Source organism: Grus americana, chromosome 3 (assembly GCF_028858705.1).
Source record: "Grus americana isolate bGruAme1 chromosome 3, bGruAme1.mat, whole genome shotgun sequence".
NCBI lineage: Eukaryota > Metazoa > Chordata > Aves > Gruiformes > Gruidae > Grus > Grus americana.
Window position 1 is genome coordinate 17,198,910 of NC_072854.1, and position 24,376 is coordinate 17,223,285.

The 24,376-nt window shown below is 37.0% G+C and overlaps 2 protein-coding genes across 14 annotated transcripts in view; one reads left to right on the top strand and one right to left on the bottom strand.

Annotated features, from left to right (window-relative positions):
* Window positions 1-23,396, bottom strand: CPSF3 (cleavage and polyadenylation specific factor 3). The gene is made up of 18 exons (XM_054820184.1): window positions 23,240-23,396; window positions 22,251-22,314; window positions 21,498-21,595; window positions 20,441-20,569; window positions 19,380-19,557; window positions 17,666-17,755; window positions 16,445-16,595; window positions 14,012-14,187; window positions 13,479-13,637; window positions 12,554-12,700; window positions 11,389-11,541; window positions 10,870-10,978; window positions 10,021-10,119; window positions 8,837-8,931; window positions 8,168-8,255; window positions 4,816-4,885; window positions 2,258-2,354; window positions 1-198 (listed from the first exon to the last, which is right to left on the bottom strand). Exons 1-18 carry the CDS (start codon window positions 23,308-23,310, stop codon window positions 97-99), a joined length of 2,076 nt encoding a protein of 691 aa, XP_054676159.1. The 5' UTR covers window positions 23,311-23,396; the 3' UTR covers window positions 1-96.
* Window positions 23,358-24,376, top strand: part of ITGB1BP1 (integrin subunit beta 1 binding protein 1) — an 8,550-nt gene continuing 7,531 nt past the window's right edge. For 5 of the 13 annotated variants that reach the window (XR_008576335.1, XR_008576336.1, XM_054820209.1 and 2 more), the window contains exon 1: window positions 23,449-23,499. The gene's annotated coding sequence lies outside the window, so the exon portion shown is untranslated. The other 8 variants (XM_054820198.1, XM_054820202.1, XM_054820204.1 and 5 more) reach the window with 5 other exon arrangements.

Below are 24,376 nucleotides of genomic sequence, written 5' to 3' on the forward strand. Positions count from 1 at the left end.
CGGAAGAAAAAAAAAATTTATTTACTCTTAAAAAATAGTCCAAATAAATTGAACATTTAAAAGATCTTTTTGATGCGTCCCAGGTATCCACAGAGGTCAGTATACTGGGCTGAGGGCATCATAAAGCCTCTGTGCAGCCAGTTCCACCATTTCACGAAGGGATTCATCATCTTCACTTCCTGGCTCACAATCAACTGTCTGGGAACGAAAGAAAGAAGCATGTTAGAACAATTAGCACTTGGTATTTCTTTTCAGCATGTGAAGAATGCTCATAAGGGAAAAGGAAAAAGTTGTCATACAAATTGAAAAGAAAGTTGTCAAGAGCAGCACTACAGGTTTTTAAATGGTCTGCCAACATGTAGAGGAGTTCAAAGACTTACGCAAGTCCTGCTAAGGAACAAGAAGCTTGATCTTGAGTTTTATGTTTCATTAATAACTTGTCTCAAAACTATGTAAAATGTATTAAGTTCTGTAGATTACATTTAATTCAAAATCAAATAAAACCAGACAAACTTCAGTCCTTGGAAATTTAGTTTTATCTGTGAATTCACCCGCATTGTATTTGGTTAATATTGAAAAACACATGCATTCATCACAGAGGTACAGGCACCTGCACTCAGGGAGCCTCCACATTGATGTTCTCACACCCACAAACCAACATTTACATCAAACTAAAACCTCAAAGAGATTAATTTATCACTAAAACAATTAAAAATGTCTTCCTAGAGAAAGATGCCCACCCCAAAGATGCAAGTTCATCAACATTCCACCCAGTCCCCTGACTGCTCCATCTCAAAAACAAAGGGTAGCATTTCCATAGTAATATTATTCCTGATCTGGTAGACTTTGTAGGCTATAAGACTATACCTCTCCAACTCAGTATTAACTTGTTACTCTTCTGAACAAGTAACTCCTTTCAACCATAAAGGTTTCAGGGAAAGAAAAAAAAAAAAAAAAAAGCATTTGCAACAGCAAACATACATTTAATGTCATCTAGCAATGCTGTTAAAAGCACGTAACTGTAAGAGCACTGTGTTAAAGAGTTAACGTGGAAAAAACAAATCCATGTGTCCCACCATATAGTCAGATCTATATTAAACAGTTTATTTTAAAGCTATTAAAGTTTTATAAGAAGATATATATGTACATAAAGGTCAGATCTTTCTTGTAAAACTTGGTTCACAATCGTACAAGCTTGTCATTGCCAATACAGTAAGTAAAATAAGTATTACAAAGATACACACTGTTGCAGTTGAGTTGCCATTAGGGTTTCTGTCAGTCTTTTAACAATAATGACCTATCAGTATAAGATTATATGAAAATGAAACCTAACTTCTTGATTAAGCAGTGTGCATTTTTTTCCAGTCTTGTTACTTTTTTCTCTATTGCAAGAGCTCTTTTCATCAGTCCTGTATTTTATAATTAACATGTGCTTGTTTTGTTTCAATAGGTAACAATTTTGGACAGGGACCAACCTTTTCTTCTGGGTTTGTAGAACGCTGAAAACCATTTGTTGTGGTCCCTAAGGACAGCATCTGAGAGCTACTCCAGTGGAATATATTACTACTGTGGATAGCGCTAATATATTATGTACTTTTAATACATTACTAATAATGACAGAAAGTCAACACACATTAAAATGCTGAAGGACATGGTTTTAACCATTCTTTACGGTTCCACATTGTTTTAATAACTAGGTGTGATAGCTTCTTAAAGCAGCCTTCTGACATGCATGACATCCAATTCTGAAGCTAGCTAGTAAATTAATAAACTATTTCTTTTTGTGAGTATTTCAGGCTTTCAATTTAGTTGCAGAAGGATCAAGATCAAAAAAATTTATTAGCATCATTCCTACTCTGTGATTGTTCAATTATCCACACCAGAGCCTATGTTTTAAGAGTATTAAAAACAAATTTGTGGGTTAAATCAGTTTCTCCTCTACAATCTTTATTCAGTTTTATACAAGTAGAGAGCTGCTGAAAAATACTGGGTTTCCTTCCAAATTTACTGCATTTGTTACATTAAAATTGCTTGCATTTTTTTTAATGACGAAAACTCTCCAGCAGATGCTTCTGTAACAAACTCAGCATGCAGGCTGGAGCAGTATTTCTCTCTGAAAGGCTGGGTACCGACCAACTGGTGACAATGCCAATGAAATTAATGGAAAGTTAAGAGGCTTAAGCTGTTTTGATACCAAATACAAAGCCATTTCCTTTCCAAATGGATAAGGAAAAAGCAAGTGCTTTGCTATACATACCCGAGTGTCCAGTGAAATGTTTGCAGTCTTTCCGTCAACTGTGATGCACAGGATAGAGCCATCTTTTGAACTCACACAGTCTTCTCCAAACATATCCCTAAAACAGAGACCTATGCGTGTAAGATGGGGCCAAAGAGTGAACTTATGTTTTTCTTTCTATCAATCTTAGGCTTCCAAAGGCATTTGGTCAGCAGAGTGTCTCCTCTCAGCAATTATTATTTGATCCACTCAGATATAATTAACAAATACAAATCTACATCATTATGCGAGTGGGTATCACATAACAGTAAGTATTTTACAAAAAAAAAGAAAAAGGAGAAAAGGGAGAAAAAGGAGAAAAGGGAGAAAAAGGAGAAAAGGGAGAAAAAGGAGAAAAGGGAGAAAAGGGAGAAAAAGGAGAAAAGGGAGAAAAAGGAGAAAAGGGAGAAAAAGGAGAAAAAGGAGAAAAAGGAGAAAAAGGAGAAAAAGGAAAAAAGGAGAAAAAGGAAAAAAGGAGAAAAAGGCAAAAAGGAGAAAAAGGAAAAAAGGAGAAAAAGGAGAAAAAGGAGAAAAAGGAGAAAAAGGAGAAAAAGGAGAAAAAGGAGAAAAAGGAGAAAAAGGAGAAAAAGGAGAAAAAGGAAAAAAAGGAAAAAAAGGAAAAAAGGAAAAAAGGAAAAAAGGAAAAAAAGGAAAAAAGGAAAAAAAAGGAAAAAAGGAAAAAAAAGGAAAAAAAGGAAAAAAAAGGAAAAAAAAGGAAAAAAAGGAAAAAAAGGAAAAAAAGGAAAAAAGGAAAAAAGGAAAAAAAGGAAAAAAAGGAAAAAAAGGAAAAAAAGGAAAAAAGGAAAAAAGGAAAAAAGGAAAAAAGGAAAAAAGGAAAAAAGGAAAAAAGTAAAAAAGGAAAAAAGGAAAAAAGGAAAAAAGGAAAAAAAAAAAAAAAAAGGAAAAAAGGAAAAAAAGAAAAAAATGAAAAAAGGAAAAAAGTAAAAAAGGAAAAAAGGAAAAAAGGAAAAAAAAAAAAGGAAAAAAGGAAAAAAGGAAAAAAGGAAAAAAAGGAAAAAAGGAAAAAAGGAAAAAAAGGAAAAAAGGAAAAAAAAAAAAGGAAAAAAGGAAAAAAAAAAAAGGAAAAAAGGAAAAAAGGAAAAAAGGAAAAAAGGAAAAAAGGAAAAAAGGAAAAAAGGAAAAAAGGAAAAAAGGAAAAAAGGAAAAAAGGAAAAAAGGAAAGGAAAAAGGAAAGGAAAAAAGGAAAGGAAAAAAGGAAAGGAAAAAAGGAAAGGAAAAAAGGAAAGGAAAAAAGGAAAGGAAAAAAAAAAGTAAAGGAAAAAAGGAAAGGAAAAAAGGAAAGGAAAAAAGGAAAGGAAAAAAGGAAAGGAAAAAAGGAAAGGAAAAAAGGAAAGGAAAAAAGGAAAGGAAAAAAGGAAAGGAAAAAAGGAAAGGAAAAAAGGAAAGGAAAAAAGGAAAGGAAAAAAAGGAAAGGAAAAAAGGAAAGGAAAAGGAAAGGAAAAAAAAAGGAAAGGAAAAAAGGAAAGGAAAGGAAAGGAAAAAAGGAAAGGAAAAAAAGGAAAGGAAAAAGGAAAAAAAGGAAAGGAAAAGGAAAGGAAAAAAGGAAAGGAAAAAAGGAAAGGAAAAAAGGAAAGGAAAAAAGGAAAGGAAAAAAGGAAAGGAAAAAAGGAAAGGAAAAAAGGAAAGGAAAGGAAAGGAAAAAAGGAAAAAAGGAAAGGGGGGGGGAAAGGGGGGGGAAAGGGGGGGGGAAAGGGGGGGGGGGAAAGGGGGGGGGAGGGGGGGGGAAAAGGGGGGGGAAAAGGGGGGGGAAAAGGGGGGGGAAAAGGGGGGGGAAAAGGGGGGGGAAAAGGGGGGGGAAAAGGGGGGGGAAAAGGGGGGGGAAAAGGGGGGGGAAAAGGGGGGGGAAAAGGGGGGGGAAAAGGGGGGGGAAAAGGGGGGGGAAAAGGGGGGGGGGGGGGGGAAAAGGGGGGGGAAAAGGGGGGGGAAAAGGGGGGGGAAAAGGGGAAAAAAGGGGAAAAAAGGGGAAAAAAGGGGAAAAAAGGGGAAAAAAGGGGAAAAAAGGGGAAAAAAGGGGAAAAAAGGGGAAAAAAGGGGAAAAAAGGGGAAAAAAAGGGGAAAAAAAGGGGAAAAAAGGGGAAAAAAGGGGAAAAAAAGGGGAAAAAAGGGGAAAAAAGGAAAAACTCATCATAAGGAAAGAGAAGGTTTTCTTTGATTTCAAAAGAAGTAAGAGTTCTACGTAAGTAACAGAACATACATCAGAGTAACTTTTAAAAATAAAAAAATGATCCAAACCGGTATTTTCATAAGCATTCATAACATAATTTTGGGAGACAACTAAAAAATTCACTTCTGGAAGAAATAACTGGACCCTATATTCAAAATTTTAATAATGCTGAGAACTATTTTTTTACTGTACCTCTTTCTTTACTTAATTCCTAGCCTTCTAAGAAATTAGACTGAATTAAATTTGCATGAAGTGTTTTTAAGTAACTGTATCTTTAACTGTATTATACCAAAATTATTGTATTTACATGACTAATAGTGATCACTTTCCTTTAGAAAAATATATGCCAACTTACTGAAGCATGATCTCCATTCTCTTCCTATACACATCCATGTCTACTTTTTTGGAAATTTTATGTACTGCGGCTGAAAAGAAAAAGTCATTTTACTGTCACAGACATTTGCTGGGAGGTAAAATTGGCTAATTGACACAGTCTGGTTCCTAATTCACTTTCATGATAAACAATCTAAAAGCTATATAAGATATATATGTTTAAACATATTATAAAGAAAATGTTTTAAATAAAGACAGAAGAGTCAAGGAAGAACATACATTTAAAATTTATGTTCCCTCTACTTATCAGATTTTAAAATAGATGGCTTCGCAAGTCTAATTCTCACTTCTCAATTCTCATTTTTATTGTTAACACCCACTACTTCTCGCATTTCCTTTACTAAAAGAGAAAGTAATCCACTTGCATAGATTTTTTTATAATCCCTCGATTTTCTATTGTTAAAGGAAAATACTGCACCATGGAGGCTAGGAGCATGCAGAGAATACATAAAGTAAAACTGGATAGCAGTAGTAGTAATGGTCACAGACATTCCTGGAACATGTTTCAGGATACAGAATTTGAAATAAGAATAATGATACTGCTTTTATACTTTGTTTCAAAATCAAGATATAGTTTTAAACAAGTAATTTTCTTTTGAAAATTTAAGTATTTGATCATTAAAGGAATAAGAAGTCTATAGGAAGAGCTAGTTGTGAAAATCACTACCCATTTCACTCACGAATATACAAATCAGATCTACAACTAGTTTATTTACAAGATGGTTTTTTAAAAACTAGTTATCAAGATTTCTAAATCATCTGAAGAGTTCAGAGAACCAAACACAATGATAGTTAGAATAACTTAGAAATTCTTTGAAGAACTTCATAATTGCAAGAGTCCAAGCAAGCGCATCTTAAAAACTTGCCATCCCTTAGATAAGAAGCAGTAACTGAATGTACTAAGCAAAACAACTTTATATTGGAAATGAGGTAAAAGTAGGCACATGCTCAACTGAGCAACAATAACTTCAGATATTTAAAGTCAATCACTTGTGATCCTGTGAACATACTCTAAAATACACAAGTGCAAGAACTATTTGGAATGTGGTTTTAGCCCAAATAAGGGAAAAAATCCTGCAAGAAGCCACACCTGAGATGAACTGATAGAATCACCACCATGAAACAACATGAGAAATAATGCAAAAAGGCATATAAAAATAGAAAGAGGAATTAATTATGGGGGGAAAAAGCTAAGTATCATCACTGGCAGATCATATAGATAAAGTGGGGACTACCAAAAGTCAGGCCAAGTCAGACATTACAGTAAGAATTAAAAAACAAAAAATCAGCAAAACAGTACAAGATTTTTTTCCAGCCATATAAAGAAAAAAGAGTGAGGGGAGGAGTAGGTCAAAGTACCATCCAAAAATAAAATTTCTATTCTTAGTTAGTTTCAGAATAACAGAACATGAGGGCGTGGCTAGAAGGGCTGATATACACTGAAAATGATCACAACCAAGATGAGAAAACTACACTCTGAACTTGCTTAGGTCAAGGGGACTGGAGAAGCTTCATCCTAAAACAAAGGAAGAACTGCTATGTGAATTTATAAACTCAAGAGAAAGAATTTTTAACAGATTTCTTGGCTCAAGTGTGAGACTAAGCACCTAAGGAACAGTGATTGCTATTTTATGTATAATTATACGAATAAATAATAGAAAGACAAGAGGAGTAATCCAGGGAAAATAAATGCGTATTTGTCCATATAGTCTAGTGCTTTCCATGCTGTTTTGGAAAGAAAAATCTACTGGAAGTGTTACAAATAACCTGTCACGTGTGGTTCATCAGAGACAGCTCAAGCCAGATTCCTATCAGTCTCTGGTAATTCAAAACCACCAGTTATTTTAAGGATACATTGTAGACCTTGACCATCAGACTTCAATAGAGGATCCGATACAGAATAACATGAAAAACCCTTAGGTAAGAGGAGATGATGTGGAAGAGTACAGAATTTTTATCGTTGGAAGTGGTTAAAAAGCAGATGATCACAGAACGAATTAACAGAGGCCAAAGGGATGATATGTATTGCACAGGATCTCAGACTGATTTGAAGGATTCCAGGTTCAAGCGCACGCCTCAGATGTGTCCTGGGGTCACGTCAGAAGGACCTCTTCACCTCCTCCCCAGTACTCTATTTTCCACACAAAGCAAAAACAGGCACTAAGGTCACACGTGCTACTGATCCCGTGTTTAAAGGCACAGAACATACCTGCCAGGCATTACAGACACAGCTCATGAGTTTTTAAGGTGTGACCTTGGGATTAATTTAATATGATCACTACTCACACTGCCCTTTTGCTGAAAAACACCCAAAAACCCAAAATCAACCAACCAACAACCCCAAACAGTATTACTTTTATATAACACCCAGAGAATAGAATTTTGGGTTCTGCTTGCCTGACCACATCCAAACTGGAGATGACTGATGCTCTAAGATGGATACACAACTGTCACTTATTTCACTAAGTGAGCAAGGGTATAGAAAGGCAGAATTTAATAAGTTCTTTGTAAGTAAAATAATAACATATATTCCAAGTAATGATGCAGGTAGTGGCAAAAAAGTGATTTAAAATCCTAGAAAATAGAAAAAAAATTTCCCTCATTTTATTTTGAGAAATGGATTATCATTAAATTATCTGTGCTACTGTGTTGCCAAACTGCCAACATTTATCCTCAGCGGTCAACCCAACGTTCAATACTTGCTCCAGATTCTTAGCACAGTGACATACATGTTGAAAAGCAGAACAGTGGAACAAAAAATATAAACTATCACCAAGAGTAATCCCAACAAAATTGCTGTGATTCTTGAATGGCGACGTCAAACCCAGCTTCTGCTGATGCTCCTGCTACCCAATATTACTTAGTTACAGGGTCTGCGTAAGCGTAATTGTGAAGTTGGTCTGACTTTTTTTTTCGGCATTGTCTACCTAACTCTTTCTGAGGTACAGTCATAGGAATACCACTCATGAATGTAATCACAACTTTCAAATAAGAAACTGAAATATTTAAATGAGAGATCATAAATTGTTTAAATATAAAAATCTAAAGTAACATTTAACTCATTTTAAATAAGGTCACATTTTCCACAGTCAGCTACCAGTTGCCACATAAGAGAAAGTTTCAACAAATGAACGTGTTACAAATAATGAATACCAAGTTGTAAATCTGTTTCTGAGTAGCAAATCTTACTCCCTGAAAAGTTTCATAAGGAGTACAATAGGGGGATTGCAATCTATTGCAAGGCATTATATTCCTCTAAGCTTGATATAAATAAGAAATGCCTCAGCTAAATAAGCATACACTAAACTTACTACCTTTCTGTATTTTGGGATTTGACTGAACTTCCAGTATCACTGTTGTCACGGTGTCTGCATACATATCATTAGCAGGATTTGCCACCCACTGGAAGATAAACAAAAAAATTCATAATTTGAGCCCCATATTTGGGCTGAGTGAAAAATGCAACATAAACCCAATGTAACATTCATTGCATTCTCCTATTTGCTTTTCTCTGAATTCTAGCTTCAAATGACTGTCATACATTTTACACCAAATTATTAACTACTTTTAACTTGGTATATTCCAGTAACTTCCCATGAAAAATTCAAGCTGTTGAGTGTCTCTGAACACATTTATGAAATACTTATTAATTACCACAACTATTTGGGGGTGGGGTGGGGGAGGAGAGAAGGAGGGAACACCATTTGACATTATTTCCAATTACTATTTGCCAAATAAAACAACAGGGCACCGAATCTGCCATTATACTTGAGTCAGGGTAAAAAAGAAACTAGCGGTGCCTAAATGAAACAACATGCATCAACACAGGACCACAGTTAAAGGGGAGCTTTGTTCTAGCTTTCATTCTGCTTGTCATCCAACAGAAAACTACTTAAAACATTTAATTCTACATGGCATCTATATGATACTATTTTGCAGAAACTGGAGAACAAAATACTTCTTTCTCCCTCACCGATGCCCACCTCAAGGACTACCATGCCTGGTTCCTGGATCACAGTAATATTTTTGAAAACCTTCAGGGCTGGTTTTTGTTGGATTTCTATTTCTTCTACGTCACCTAAGAAGTGACAACAAACAGTTGGTAAGAATAAAATTATACTGAAAGCAAGACTAACTTTATCTGTGTAAGAAAACAGGTCATTTTAAAAAGTAGAGGGGTTGTCTGTTATTATCACAGCTGCTCAGAGCAGGTCACAAATGGAAGCACGTACTCTCTTCTCTTAAATGACAATATTATTTTCTTTGTTCTTGATTGTTTGGTAGTTTTGGGGGTTTTTTTTTAGTATGTAATATTGGCCATTTTACTTCTTTTGAATTCTCATATTTGACTGGCTTAGTACACTGATGTGAGTACATCAATGAAAAAGAAAACAAACGAGAAATTTTCAGAATTAACCAGCTCCTCTTACATCCTTAAAGGATAACCCATTGCTTACATATGCATAGAGCTTAAAAAAAAGCATTTGTGTGCCAGGAGACCTGAACATCAACTGAATACAGGTTTTCTCTTCACTGGTGATATGAATTAGATTCTGACACTAGAGAAGAAAAAAAATTTCCTAAGCTTTACATCTGGGAAAGAATCCTGCAAAGTGTGTGTGCCTTTAACGAACGAGGACAGGAGCTGCCCCTAACCTTTAAGAAAACTAGACAGAGGCACCAGTGGTCACACTAGTAGCAGATTTAAATGGCTTCTGTCTCAGAAAAAGGCAATAAAGTTAGATTCTTGCCTTTCTCGACTCTTGGGGAGGGACAGAAGAGGCTCTGTCACAAAAGAGGACAGAGCTTTTGTTTTTATTAATTGAATGGCATTATCCATTCTATTTTGGGGCTGGAGATAAAAGATCAATTAATAAATTTTGAATCAGAGTGGCTATAGCACTCACTTTGGGGGCTGAAAGGAGACAAAAACTGGCTCATGATTTTGTAATACAACTACAGTAGAATCCCCTCAAAAGGACGGGTCATACTCATGAACTGGATCTGGCAGAAGCTGCATAAGCTAATGGAAGTTGTAAAACAGGAAACAAACTGTGGCACTTCAGTTACTGGCAAAGAAGTTTCCGCTCAGAAGACCTCTGAAGACTGTAAGTTGTTTTAAAAGTTGATGACTATAAATCACGACCATGTCTTCCCAAATACTCACCAGTAAGTTTTTGTAGCTGATAATAAAGCAGATTAAAAGGGCCGGTATATGGAATGGCTTGTGTCTGTGTAACAGTGCTCATCGCCAAATCTGTATAATCTGAAAGAATTTTTAAAAGTATGTATTAAAAATTATCCCTTTGAATTTACTTCCTAAAAAATAAAATTGCCACTATAGATAAATAATTTAAGACAGAAGACAGAAGGTTAAAAGGACAATTTCTAAAGAGGAGAGTGGAGCATCTATTGTAAGATAAATAATATATTTGTGGTTAAGAAACCAGCAAGAGTTTGTTATTTTATCATACACATTAGAGGCAAACAATGAACTAGGACAGCAGAATTGCTTGCCCCCAAGCTCTCATGACCTTACTACTCCATTCAGTTATTCTTCTATTTTGAGAACAGACCAATTTCTTTAGTAATAAAGAGCATCGGAGCAATACACAAATATTTTCACTGTACTGTAGCTTTTTACACTAAAAACTAATGACATTTTAGATACTGGCAGGACGATTGATCAAGATGCTCTTTTGTTCTCACTGGCATGTTTTATTCATGCAGAGGAACATGTTTTAAGTAACCAGAAAGGAAATGGAATTTTGCTTTTCTCTTACAGAAAGAATAGAAAATATTTTAATCTTCAGTGGACAATGAATTTTAATGTCTTTCTTCTCACTACAATGGTTCAGAACTTTAGACAAAACTAAATCAAAATAAAATCAAGATGCTCACTAACTGCTTATCAAACACAAAATTACTGAAAAAACCCTCAGTATTGTATGTGTTTTGATGACAAGGATACAGTAAGTTTCAATTACCTACTGAGCACATCACTGTCTTTACTTACTGGAAAGGTCACATGGAGAAAGGATGTGATAGTTAAAATTTCTTTTAACTAGGATTCCAGAAATTCTCTGTCCTTGCTCCGGTTTCTTATCTGCTAAAGATCCCATTACCTGGGGAAAAAAAAGTAAATCCCACACATAGTGCAACAAGGCAATCTGAAGTATTCATAGCTTAAAGTTAACTATGGAGATGAACTATAGTTTTCTCAGAAAAATCAAATGTAGTATAGCATTTCAAACTAAAACTATGAAAATAAAAGGTCAGAGTAACCAACAAATACTGATACGTAACACAACAAAAGGCTGGAAGAGTGAAAAGAAAAAAAAAACAAACAAAACATGCAAAAAAAAAATATCAACCTCCAAATACAACACTAAACCCAAAACATTCACATACTTTGAGTCGCTGGAAAACGTACACAATCCAAAACCAATTAAAAATAGAGGCTTGGAAGAAAATGTGTAGTTTTTATCCCAGAGGAAAACACTGCTGAACAGGTAAGAAAATACTAATTTTATACCTTGGCAAGTTTTTCTCCTCTGAAGTTTAATGTCACAGCTTCAGTATTCCTAGGATTATGAACTTCTATATGAACTTCATCATTATCCTCATATTCCCGTATCAATGCTGCTTTCAATCTGGCCATTTCATTCTGCTCACCATGAACTAAAATCTATAGGAAAGACAGTTTTCTTTTTAGCAGAAGTTATTGGTCCAACCAGATATGGTTAGTAGAAATTATCCAAGAAAACTTTCATCTTGTACCTCATCTTTATAAAAATGTAATTTCATGAGGTCACAATATATGAAACATTAGTTCAATTATATTACATGGTTCTATGCATGTCTCTGAACTCTGTGCATTATTCAAAGGCCTACATTTCACGACCCTGAGTATTAGTAGAAAAATAGATGCAAATAAGCAGAATGCATTACAGAGATTCCATTTACCTTTTCATACACAAACACATTGTTATATTACAAAAAGGAAGTATTAAGTTCAACAATAAAAGTTAGTTAGCTGTACATTTCTGTGTCTGCATGTAGATAAATATATACATAGTAAACATGTAATTCAGAAAGGATGTTTATTAAGTTCACAGTTTTCTTTGCCTAGTTAAATCCTCTTTTCTTCTGCTACGGTTTGTTTTATTTCTTATCTGTGCTTGCACACTGATCCTCCTCCAGTCTCAGGAAGTTTCAGATCCTAGTCCCCATTTTCATATTCTGGTCCTTACACCTCCTGCTCCCTGTGATTTGCTCGTGCTTTTGCCTGCAAGCATTGCCTTTGTCTTTTGCTGCCTGGCACATACTTTCTTTCAGACAGGCCTACTCTTTTCCAATCAATGTCTTCTTGTTTATTTTGGGGAAAATTCCAGTGAATTACTCCAATGCCAGTGTTTCCAACTTAATGTTGTCCTATAGTATATCTTACTTATGCAAAACACTGCTGAAACAGGTTATGGACCGTACCACTTTCTTGAAAGTCATCCCCAGCTATCCACATGCAGACAGATGAGAGCAAGTTCAGCTTTATTTTGCTAAGGTAACACGATAAAAAATGGTTATAATCTCCACCTTTTCTTATTCAAAGTATAGGGATGCTGGCTACTGCTAGATGACTCAAGGCTGTGAACTGGTTTGATGCATCCCACTCTGAAGAAATGCGCAGCATGTATACTAACCACATGTGGAGGTTTCAGGGCCCGGATAAATTCACTAGTTTGTTGATAATCGGTGTGAGCAGAGAAAGAAATGTAATCCACAGACATCTTCAGTGGCAGTTTTTGCCCTGACATAGTTGTGATCTCTTCAGGTTCAGACATTATGTGCTAGAAAAAAAAGAACACTTTAAATAAAAACCTGGAAGCCTCATACAGACACCATAGAACTAATGCTTTATATTTCAAAAATCAATGAAATAATACTGGTAGCCAGGTTAAACGTGAAGAACTGAAAAAAACCCCAACCTCTCAAATTTCACGAAACATATACTCACAAATGAAAAAAGCATGCACAACACACACCGTTGCATCTTTTGCATCCCAAACAGATCTGGGAGTTCATTCTTCTTACAGATACATTCCTCTCATATCTGCATTGAACTCATAACAAGCATGTGATTTCTATCTCTAAAGGCAAAACTAGATGCTCTGGTTGCCCTTAGCTGCTGGAATTCGGAAGGATTTAATTCTCTACACTTGGTCAGTGGAACAACATGCAGGAAGTAGTATCATCTCCGACACAGAAGTAGTGTTAGATTTAATATCGACTCCTCTAGAATGAAGGCTAGGGCTCCCCTGTCAAAAAGTTAAATGGTGGAAGGGTCTAAAGATGGAGAAGAGTACCAAACATTCTTTTTCAAGACAAGATAACCACTCCTAGAAAAGATTATTCTGTGTAACATCACTGGAAATGGCCACATGCAAATTTTCTGTACTTTTCATCATCATTAGCCAAAAGCAATTAGTTTTGACTACATAATTATGCATACCTGACAACAATCTTCCCAATAAATCCAAATAAAGACACTTCCTACAAGCCAATTCCTTTCAAACATAACATGCACACTACTTTGTATTAACAACTTGTGGTGCATTAACAACTCACCTTAGCAAGCGTTCCTTCAACACAGTACCCTGCTATAATTACTCCATTTCTCTTATCTGTGCACCAGCTCTCAAACAACTCTCTGGATAAGCCGCTCTGCATCATACCTGGAGAAGCCATCACAACACTTGGGCCAATATCATCAAAATGATCCATACTCTAAGTGGACAAACAGCAAGAGTATCAGTTACCATAGCTCACTTAAATGAAGGACAGCATAGCAGCACCCTTGAACAACGTACAAGTAGAGGCCTATGTTCACAGATTATATTCCATCCTCATAAAAAGTGCCCTTTGCAGCAGAGTTCCTCCTACTGATGCCTATAAGGGGCAAATTAGAAGCACAGGGATCTATACTGGAAGAAAAGTTGGGGTATAAGTTCCCCATAACCAACCCTTTAAATCCTGGGAGAGCAGATAACTCAAGATACAAACCTATAACTAATCAATTAGGACAGTAAACACATAAACTATTCAGCAAATACAAACTCTTGTGTTACCCTCTTTTGTAAGACAACCTTTCTCAAGCTTACCTTCAGATTACTAATATGCTTGAAAACAAATGGATTGTTGATGTTAATTTGCTTGCGAATTTTGTCATTCATGGCATTGACATATGTCTGATAAACTGCCATGCATTTTTTTGCCAAAGAGGAGGCGTAGTATATAGGGATATCATGGAGTTCAGGATGATTCTGCCAATATTCATCTAAAAAACAAAACAAAACAAAACAAATAATAAAAAAGAACCACAAGAAAAAAAAATCCAACAACCCCCCCCCACAGCACTATCTTCAAAATGCATGCTTCTCGGAAATGTTAATACTTTTTGGAAAAAAGATTTAGCAGTATGTTTTTTTCATTTCTATTACAGAAAATCACAGAGACTTTTTTTTTTCTCCTGCTCTACTAAAGAAGAAAAAGCAATCACCAACTAAACATGTATACAATTAATACAAACAAACAGGCAAACAAACAAGAAACATATGAACTTCAGATATTTTTGGCAGGTCAAACTCCAATCAGTCACCAACTTCAGCTACAAGATCTAAGTATACATAATCTTACACAGCAAAAAATCTACGTTTACAATGCAAGTTTTACTACACCACTGCAATAAAGCTTAAATGTCTTGTCAAATATTAATTATATATCTAACAGCCAGGGACATCTGCACATAGACAGTGCAGATAGATAGGTTGGTGAGAATTCACAGTATCAAAGTTCTGGGAAACAAAACCATGGAGTTCTAGGTGTGAAGGGAATATCCAGTTATCAAGCCTGGCTTCCTGTATATCACCAACAGTTATATTTTTACAAGCTTAACTAAAATAAAAACACAAAAAAAGCCTCCACTAACCACAACTTATTTTATCACTGATGACAGTAGCCATGACCTTCACTAAACACAAAGAAGAGATCTGAATGCAGCTGTACAAACATAACTTATTTGTTTTCCCTCTTGGATACAGTTCTGCTAGTCTAAAACATATTTACATTGCATAACTGGGGAACAATCATCCAAAAAGAGCAGTATGCTCTTTTGGATATATTTGTACATTGAAAATGATATGGCTTTATCCTAACAGCTTTGACCTGTAGACAAAGATTTTTCAGAACATGTTAGAGAGGCTCACTGCCATGAATATCTTAATAAACTCAAGTGTGAGGTGGAAACAGCCAATAAAAGATAACTAACAGCAGGACTTACAGTAACATTAAAAGACTGCACCCATCATCATAATTTTCTATACCATAATCCAGTATTTTATTTGTCAGACACTTATGGAAAGAAGAAAAACACACACAGAGGCCTGTGGGCTCAATTATGTAGGCAGGTGAGATGCAATTGCATTTTCTACCTAATTAAGCATCCAATTGCACGTCTAGCTTTACTAGATGTATTTTCAAGCTTATCTTTAGAAACTCACTTTAGTATGTACACACAGGAAGGAGTGGCCAACAAATTACAAACTAATGGCTACACAAGATTTAAAATGTTCAGGTTTTATCTCCTCTATAAACCCTCAATGATAATCCTACAACATCAAATACTACCCCATGACTAGACCCAAATTTCTTACTAACATTTGAATAGACCAATAACACATTTTGAAAAAAACCTACTTTTTAATGTTGAGCTAAACTGAAATGGAAAGCGAGAAGAATTTCAAGTATTTTAGGTAACACTTAAGATTCGACACCCTTAAAAATGGCTATTTTAATTTTGAGATAGTTATCTTTTGATCTTGTCAGCATTTGCATGAGCAAAAAGACTAGTGAAAAATCACGTACCTAGTACAGTGGGCTAAAAGGAAGCAAAGAAGCCTGGAAATAATTTATTTAAAAACTGTTTTATCTGAAGTACCTTGTAACAACTACCTATAGATTTTATGTGAAGTGGCTTGTTATGATCAATTCTAATTCCCCCCTCCCATGTCTGCTCTTCTTAATAAAGCCTAATTTGTTTTCCATTATCACTAGGACTTTAGAAATGCTAGAAGTGTCTGTTAGGGTCTTTCAGCTTTTCCCATAAAGACTTCTTCATACAGGTTTGTGAATTAAAGGGCAAAAATAGTGAAACTTTGGAACGAAATACACCTTTTTTCAGCAGTACAGTTTAATCAGAACAGTTGCTGTAATTGCTTAGTTTTCGATCTGTAATAATAGTCCCTATTTGCTGAAATCCTGGTTCAACAAGATTCAAAAGTCAAGCATATATTATCATGTCATTACCCTTTCCTTTCTCGGTCTCCGTCCTACCTCACAAAGCAGAGCTGCCTTGGTTGGTTTATTGGATTTTTTGGATTTGAACAAACATGTATTATATATTCTCAGGTAATTAACACGCTGGAAAATGGCTGACGAGTTGTTTAAAAAATTATTATATCTGAAAGACCGCACATGAAAACATTCACATTTAACTTCATATGCCTTTTATTAAGAGAGGCTGGGAAGGTACGTACCTAAAATTAAAAGCAGTTCTTGAGCTCGACCCAGGGCAAACACAGGAATAAGACCTCTACCTCCTCTATTTACAATGTCATGAACAGTATTACAGAATCTTGCCTCTCGTTCTTCCCTTTTTTCATGAATATGAGTACCATACGTTGATTCCTACATATAGGGAAAACAAATATTAAAATTACTGACATAGAGACTAATTCTTGATCTTCTCTTCTGAATCCAACAAGAAAATGCAGAAAACCATAGTGGTGTTAACATGGCGAAGAGGGAAAAATCAAACCCACCCCCGAATTCCCATAACCACCTCCACCAAGATAAAATACCAAAATTTTCCCTCCCCAAAACTCCTCCCACCAATATGGAGAGACAGATCCTGTTAGGGTAAAAAAAAAAAAAAAAAAAGGGGGAAAGAAAAAAAAAGTTAGAACTATAATGTTGATTCTTCTTTTAAGAGGTTTCAAATTTAACATACTTCTTTTCCTAACTGGAAATGCTGCCACTGCTTTGATGAAGGGGTTATCACATTAACATGGCTCACTAGTGGTATGTGTGCCACAGTTTACAAACATCTAGTCTAAAGTATAGGAATTACACAAAGTACAAGATTTTGATGTGACTTAAAATGAAATGATCAGTTACATAAAGTACATCAGGGACATCATAAATGAAATAATTTTAAGTGTTACTCTGAAAGATCCCGCTGTTTGTTTCCAGATAAAACCATTACTTCTAAAGTTTCCCCTGAGCTGCTGATTTTCCAAACATGGATTCAGAATAAAACCATTTTGGTCAGAAAACAAAACAAAAATACAGAATAACATGCAGGGCACCTCCACCCAGGACAAATCCTCAATAAACACAGTTGGAAATAGCTTAGGATCTACTAAAGAAAGATATCTGTCTAAATTGGGGTTTGTACGATACATCTAGCAAACACAAGTTGAAACCTAATAAATCTCCCATCTTGAAAAGGATTGTCTAGAGGCTTAAGGAACTTCATCAGAAGAATTATGAAACAAAAATTAGACTTTTTAATACAGTGAAAAGTAATGTTGGAGTGTTCTGAACACCCAAGCGTTTGGATATTTAACAAAAAAAAAAAATCACATACCACCATTAAATCTCCACTGTCTTTCTCATTCCATTTTAGCTTTAGTTAATACCCCTATACATATTTATATTTAATTACTAATATAAAGAAAAAAGTTTATAAAGCTTACAATTATAAGAATATCGGGTTTAATATTGGGAATCTCGGCTGCCATCAGATGTCTGTCTTCCTGTCTTGAGAAATCACCTGTATATAGAAGCTATTGGAGACAAAGAGAAGCAGTTATTTTGATTACAGGTTCTACAAGGTCAGCAGTCTTTAAGAAGCTGTTGTATAGGAATTATATTTTTAAAGCAAAGATGGTTTTGTGGAATTTATGATAACAAAGTCACTTGTAATTTGACTAAAGACTCTTCTAATGTGGACAGTGCTTACAATATTAGGTCAGTAGTACTACAATACAAATATTTTAACCACAATAAGTAAAGGTATTTCAAGCAATACCGTAATTCCAACAGAACTAGGTAAACACTTTTTAAGATTTTGTTTTTCGTTTGAAATATAAAGGTGCCATTTTCAGCCTTTTGCATACATGCACTGCCCATTAAGAAGTAAAAATTGATATAACAAAATACATCAGGTCCTAGATGGAAGTAAAAAGTAGATAAAACTTCATTTACATATCAGAATGCAAATATAACGACTAATCCAATAAAGTCACTTATTAAAGTCTTCTAACATTTTCTGGTACTAAAAAAAAAAGCCTGTAATCTAGCACATTTTCCAAACGTTCATGTTCCCCATTACACCAAGAAGTAATTCATAACTGTTAGTAATTTTTAATGGATCCTTAACTGCAGGATGGAACGCAGCTCTATATGCCCAAAATGATGGTTTCAAAACTGAACATTTTTTACTTAACAGTTGATGAAAATGTGAATAATAACAAAACATATAGTCAGCAACAGCAGATAACTGGTCTACAGGGAATCCACTATCACATTTCTCATTTGCTTCACAGGGAATTAAAGAAAATAATGGATATTAAAACCTAACCCATTTGAGTCATGCATAGTAAGAGGGAATCTTTCTCCATCATGCCTTAATCAAAAAAAAAAAAACCCAACCCAACCAACCAAAAAAAAAAAGGCAGTAATATATCTAAATTTTATTATAATCATTGTAAATTCAGTTCTACTTCTATAAATTTTTTAAACTTTAAACTTTTATAATTCTCAATCATTATAAACCATGAACACAGTCCTACTAGACAGCAAGCCTCAGGACCACCATCTCTCTTCCCTCTTCAAGGCTGTATGAAACTTTTCTTGGGCAGTGATTATCCTACTGAACTCCAATTCATGAGAATTTCAAGTATCTGGTTTTGACACAGTGCTGCCTGTGATTATATGATGAATTATTTAATCTTTGTGTGCCTAAAATTAATAATATCCTATTTATTTAGGTACGTTAGTACAAAAACATTATGAGAAAAGTATAATTTGCATACTTTGACAAATGCCATTTAAGCACTCAGGCAGACATGATAAATCAGAATTACAAACCCAAATACCTGTTTATACATTTTACTAAAATGCAGCTTTCATAAGACTGCCTCAGCTATCAGCTACCTCTGAGTGGACAAGCATGGAAAACTACATGTTTACTGGTTCCAAGTCTGAGACATAAAATCCAAACATGTGTCACTTGCTAGTTCTCATCAATGAGAAAATACATACTCTAAGTCAAGGCCTCCCACCCTGACTTGAGTCCAAGTCTATTTGACAACTCCAGCCACAGTGGTGGGGCTTAACAGACAATAATAAATAATTAATGACTCAGAATTCAGGCTTGATTCCAACTTTAAAATAAAAAGAAAATACCTTCACACCAGCTATTTCAATCATAAACATGGCTGCTCCCAGAACGTGGCCTGCATGGTAACACCAGAATTTGATTCCTGCCACCTCTTTCACTTCATGGAAGTTGATGGTCTCAATCTTGTCCATGCTTTCTTCAAGGTCTGTTTCTGTATATAGCATGTCATCCGCTGATATATTACTGGATATAAGTGAAATGGCTAAATATCAGCTCATCTTACCAGCTTAGATTATATAACAGTTGGAAAAAAACCCCCTTCCTGGATTTTTCCCCACTGACAGTAAAATTTCCATTCAGTAACGCTACATCTCCGACATTAGAAATCAAGGCACTCTAATGCAGTTCACCTAAGCAGAGTTAAAGAATCTTTCTTTTGAAAGGCCACACTAGAATAGTCTTTTCAGTTTAGGAGCTGCTCTGCATTTGTACTGACAGATTCCCAGGCCTGGACAGAGATCTGCCACTTAACTTGTAACAGTCCTCAAAACCCAAACTAAACCATACGTTTCCCATTGGTGCAGAGCAAACAAGTTACAAGAGGATTGTTTGTCAGGTTGCTGACCCAAACTAGAACCTGCTGAGTTGAGAAAAAACCCCAACAACAGGTAAGTAACAGAGCACTCTTTGCATATTTAATATTTAATTTGACCTTGTCCTGAAGAGTGATTTGTATCTGTAGGGTTTTAAAAATCACTACTTCTGTGAAGCTTAAGAAAAAATAGACATTAAAAAGCACGAGAACAAAAGAGTGTCTTAAGAGAGACAGACTCGGGGGGGGGCGGGAAAGGATAGTATTAAAGCTCCAAAAAAGGCAAATGAAAAGAATGAGAGAAAAGAAGGAAAGATTTTTTAATTTTTGTTTATTGATAGGAAATTATTTGAGAAACACATTATCCATGAGGCAGTAAGATGATTCATTACTTCTAACTCAGTTATAACATTGCTACTTGTGGCAACATCCAGGTTCATCCAGCCACCTTTGGTGGCTTCATCTTAAGTTTCCTACTGGATATATAGGTGAAATAATTAAGGAGTTGAAGAGACAACCCACAGGTCAGCTTACCTGACTTTTACATAGTCTGAAAGAAGCCATCTGTAAATAGCTTTTGTGGCATGAGTCATAAATGTCCTTCCTTTAAAACTTGTTTTCTGCAAAAACCATGGTAAAGCCCCACAGTGATCTAAATGGAAACTTAAAATAGACACACAAATCCAATTAATATGTTAACATTACACAACACTAATATATATCTCATATATTTCACTACTTCACTGGATTAACGGAGCATCACGAAAATCCAGAAAGATCATTTTCAACCTTGTTGTTAGCTATGTCAGTCTATATTCTGTACACTAGCGACTAGAAACACAACCAAGAGAAATAAAAGTAATACAGCAAATTCTCCATTAATCACAAAGGTTTTACCCATATAATTTCAGAATTAACTTTTTTTGCAATTTACGTATAAATTTAGAGAGAGAACAGTAACAGGAACTAGGAACATAATAAATGTCAAAGATACAAGAAAACTAACAAAAGTGATGCTAAGCTTTCATGTTGGACACTATGGAATAAAACATGAACTACTAAAATAAAATTATTTGGCCACACTTCTAGTTTGACCTATCTTAAGGAAGTACTTTTGAAATATAGGTAGAACAAGCACATACCATGAAAACTCAGGATTTTATAAAGACCTAGTTATGACTGGTTAAATTATTTAGAAAGGGCTCTCCTTGTCTCTCAGCCACTAAGCAATATTTAAACCACATTCGAAGCTTGTGTAAGTCTCTGAGAACCTTTTTCATTCAAAGCCAATCGAGAAAAAAACCACAAACAATACTTTTCTGCAGTCTTTATGTAGAAAAATCATTCTAGAAGCTGTCACAATGGTGTTAAAGCAGGCTAGGTTATAAAAAAGTAAGACATCACAGCGAGCTCAGAGGAGAGTTGTAACATCAAAAGTGACTGAACATCCTTAATTTAAAAAAAAGTGGAAACTAAAATTTTGCCATGCCATTACCATCTAACACCTATTCTCAGCTTCTTTTAATAACGTACAAGTAAACATAGCTCAGACCATGACCTCAGTATATTTTTTCTTTTAGGTGCAACTTACTGACTAATTAGGAGGAGATCAATCTCAGCAGGATCTATCAAATCAATGTATGGAAGAGCATCCATTCCTTCCAGGCCAGGATGGATTCCACAATCAAGCTGAAAAATGAAGGTAAGTTAATATATAAAAAACCTTCCTCCATTTTGGTCTAAAATATAGTTACTAGTACCCGGTAACTTTTAGCATCATGCAAAAAAAGTATTTTTTCTTTAAACATTGCTTTTAGCACAGGATTTCACATCTCAGGCTTCTGTCTAAATGACTTATCTCCACTGGGAAAGTGAACACCTTTCCAAAGATCCCAGTCTTTGTATATGATTTTTGTATCTATGCAAGCCTTCATTCACACTTCAACACCACTTGAATATACAGAACCAGTGTATGCTAGTTATTTCAGTCACCATCTGAAAAGACAGCTGGAAAAGGGAAAGAGAACATGTGTTTACAGGTGACTGTTTACACATAATAGCTCGTAAACATTAGCCTTAGGTTCCACTGAAACCTAATATGCGTAAAATTTAGATTCCACACTTCAGACACATACATTCTGTTTGGGGATGTGGATTTATTTTACAGGACAGCCTCTATAATGCCTACTATCACATACGCTATATTATTCCAGAAAACTACAAAACATGCCTCTTCTAGCACAGTGGCTGACCAATGCAGAGACTGAATTTAACCTGTAACGTCTTTTTGTGAGCTCAAGTATTGTAATGAGAGGGCATACAAATACATTCATGCAATAATTACCATTATTTTTCTTCCTTTAAACTCCAGAATAATGCATGACCTTCCTACTTCTTGGCCAGCACCTCTGCAAAAGGATATCAAAGTCATCAAAATTAAAACAACTCACACTGTATAGGTGTAACTGAGTATTGGATACCTCTAGTGGGAATATTTTTCTGTGTAGAAATAATGACTACACAGTCCTTTTAAGCTCAGATATTTAAAGTAACTGAACAGTTATATTTACCTCAATGGAAATGAGACCCTATTTAATGCAGAAACAAAAGGAATCTGTTTGGGGAAATTATTTTGGTCTCTTCTGGTTTTTATTGCATGCCTGCACACTCAAGTCTCAAAGTATTGAGATGTATAACGAATGGGAAATTTCCTTGGGCTGAATAAGCTTGAGGTAGCATCTTCAAGTCAGAAGACTTCTTCAAGACCGCAAACACCCTCACTGGCATCCTCACCAGAGAAAATAATTCAACTTAAAATACTACAAAACCCACAACGCTGTCGAGGTGCAAAATGGAAGAGAGATGGTTTTTGCTCAGACAACACTTCACTATTGCGTAAGGAAAAGGCACAATCCTTCTAACCGAGTATGACAGCTACTCCGGAGGCTGCAGGCTGCCCGCTCGTTGGAAAAGCAAGCAACGAAAAACCAAGAGGGTAAAACAAACCAAAAAAAAGAGTAGCTCGGGCTTTCAACGCCCGGAACAACGTTTCGCTCAGGCTGCCCAGTGCACGCTCCCGCCTCCCCTGTCGCGACAGCACAGCCGGTGCCCGGGGGAGGCGCCGGCCCACGACCGCGGGCACACACTCACCCCCGCAGGACGGGGCTTCTACCGGGGCTTCTACCTGCCTGCCCTGCCCTGCCCTGCCCTGCCCTGCCCTGCCCGCCTGGCCTGGCCTGGCCTGCCTGCTTGCGGCCCAGCGGCCCCCAGCCCCGCCGCCTCCCCTAGTCCTAACGCGCGGCTCCCGCCGCCGCGCCCGCCCCGGGCGCTCACAGGGGCCGGATAAGCAGCTGATCGCTCTCCTCCGCCGGGATCAGGGCCTCGGCTTTCCGCTTGGCCGACATAGTAGCTGTGGGAGCCCCGGCGCCGCCCGGCACTGTCCGCCGCCAGCACCTGTCCCCCCCACCCGCCTTCCGCTTCCTACCCGCCGCACATGCGCTTGCGGGGCCGAGCGACCCGGAAGGATTCGTGCGTGTGGGCCGCGGGCTGAGGTGAGGGGTCGGCAGCGACGAGCGGGGTGCAGGCGTTCCCGGGTGAGGTTTTGTCCCAGGTGTGGAGCTCGTTGAGGTTTTCGGCAGCGGTGCCGGGAGGAAGGGGCTGACGCTAAGCGTCCTCGGAAAGCGGGGGTGGGCTGCAGAGGGAGCGCTGGGCCCTCGGCTGGAGGAAGCCAAACGGCCGCTTGGTGCTGCCTGCTGTGGCGGGGGCCGCGCTCCTGCCTTTCCCGGCGGCAGCCACCGGGGACTCTGCGTCTCGGCGTTCTGTAGGAAGCGGGTTTACCGTTTTATCATTTTTCATGTTATCATTTGGGGCTGGAGGTAGAAACAGGAAGAAAAGCAAGCCGCGGGGTACGGTGCTACCCTGCTTGGCTTCTCCGCGCCTCACCCCGCCGCAGAACCCGGAGTCTGAAGCAGGACTCAGTGCTTCCTGCACCCGCGGTGGAAAGCGTGCACCGCAGAAAATGAGTGTGCTAAGCAAGGAACTGCTGAGCGCTCCTTAATTGTCTAATGTATTAAGAAAGCTTGTGAAATGATGTATATTAAGTTGTGCATTCCTCAGGGACTACGGGCAGAATCGGCAAAATTGGTTGTGTTCTGGCAGGTGCTGCACTGAAGGAGGGGCTGCTAGGTCCATGCTGGTGGCTGGAGGGAGCCCAGAGGGGCGTGGGTGTGCTGGGTACCACTCTGTCTTGCTGCACCACTTGCCGCTGAGGGTGGTGGCTTTTGGTCTGCCAGGGACCAAGTGTTTGCTTAAAGACAAACCCAACAGCAGCCTGGGGACTGTAATCCAGCACTGCATCGCAGATCAAAGCTCCTCCTTGTGCATCTTCTATTATTTTCTGCAGTGTGAGCTGTCTTCAGTAGGCTGTCCTCCTCCTTTGTCCTTTATCTTCCACCTGCTCAAAATTTCTGA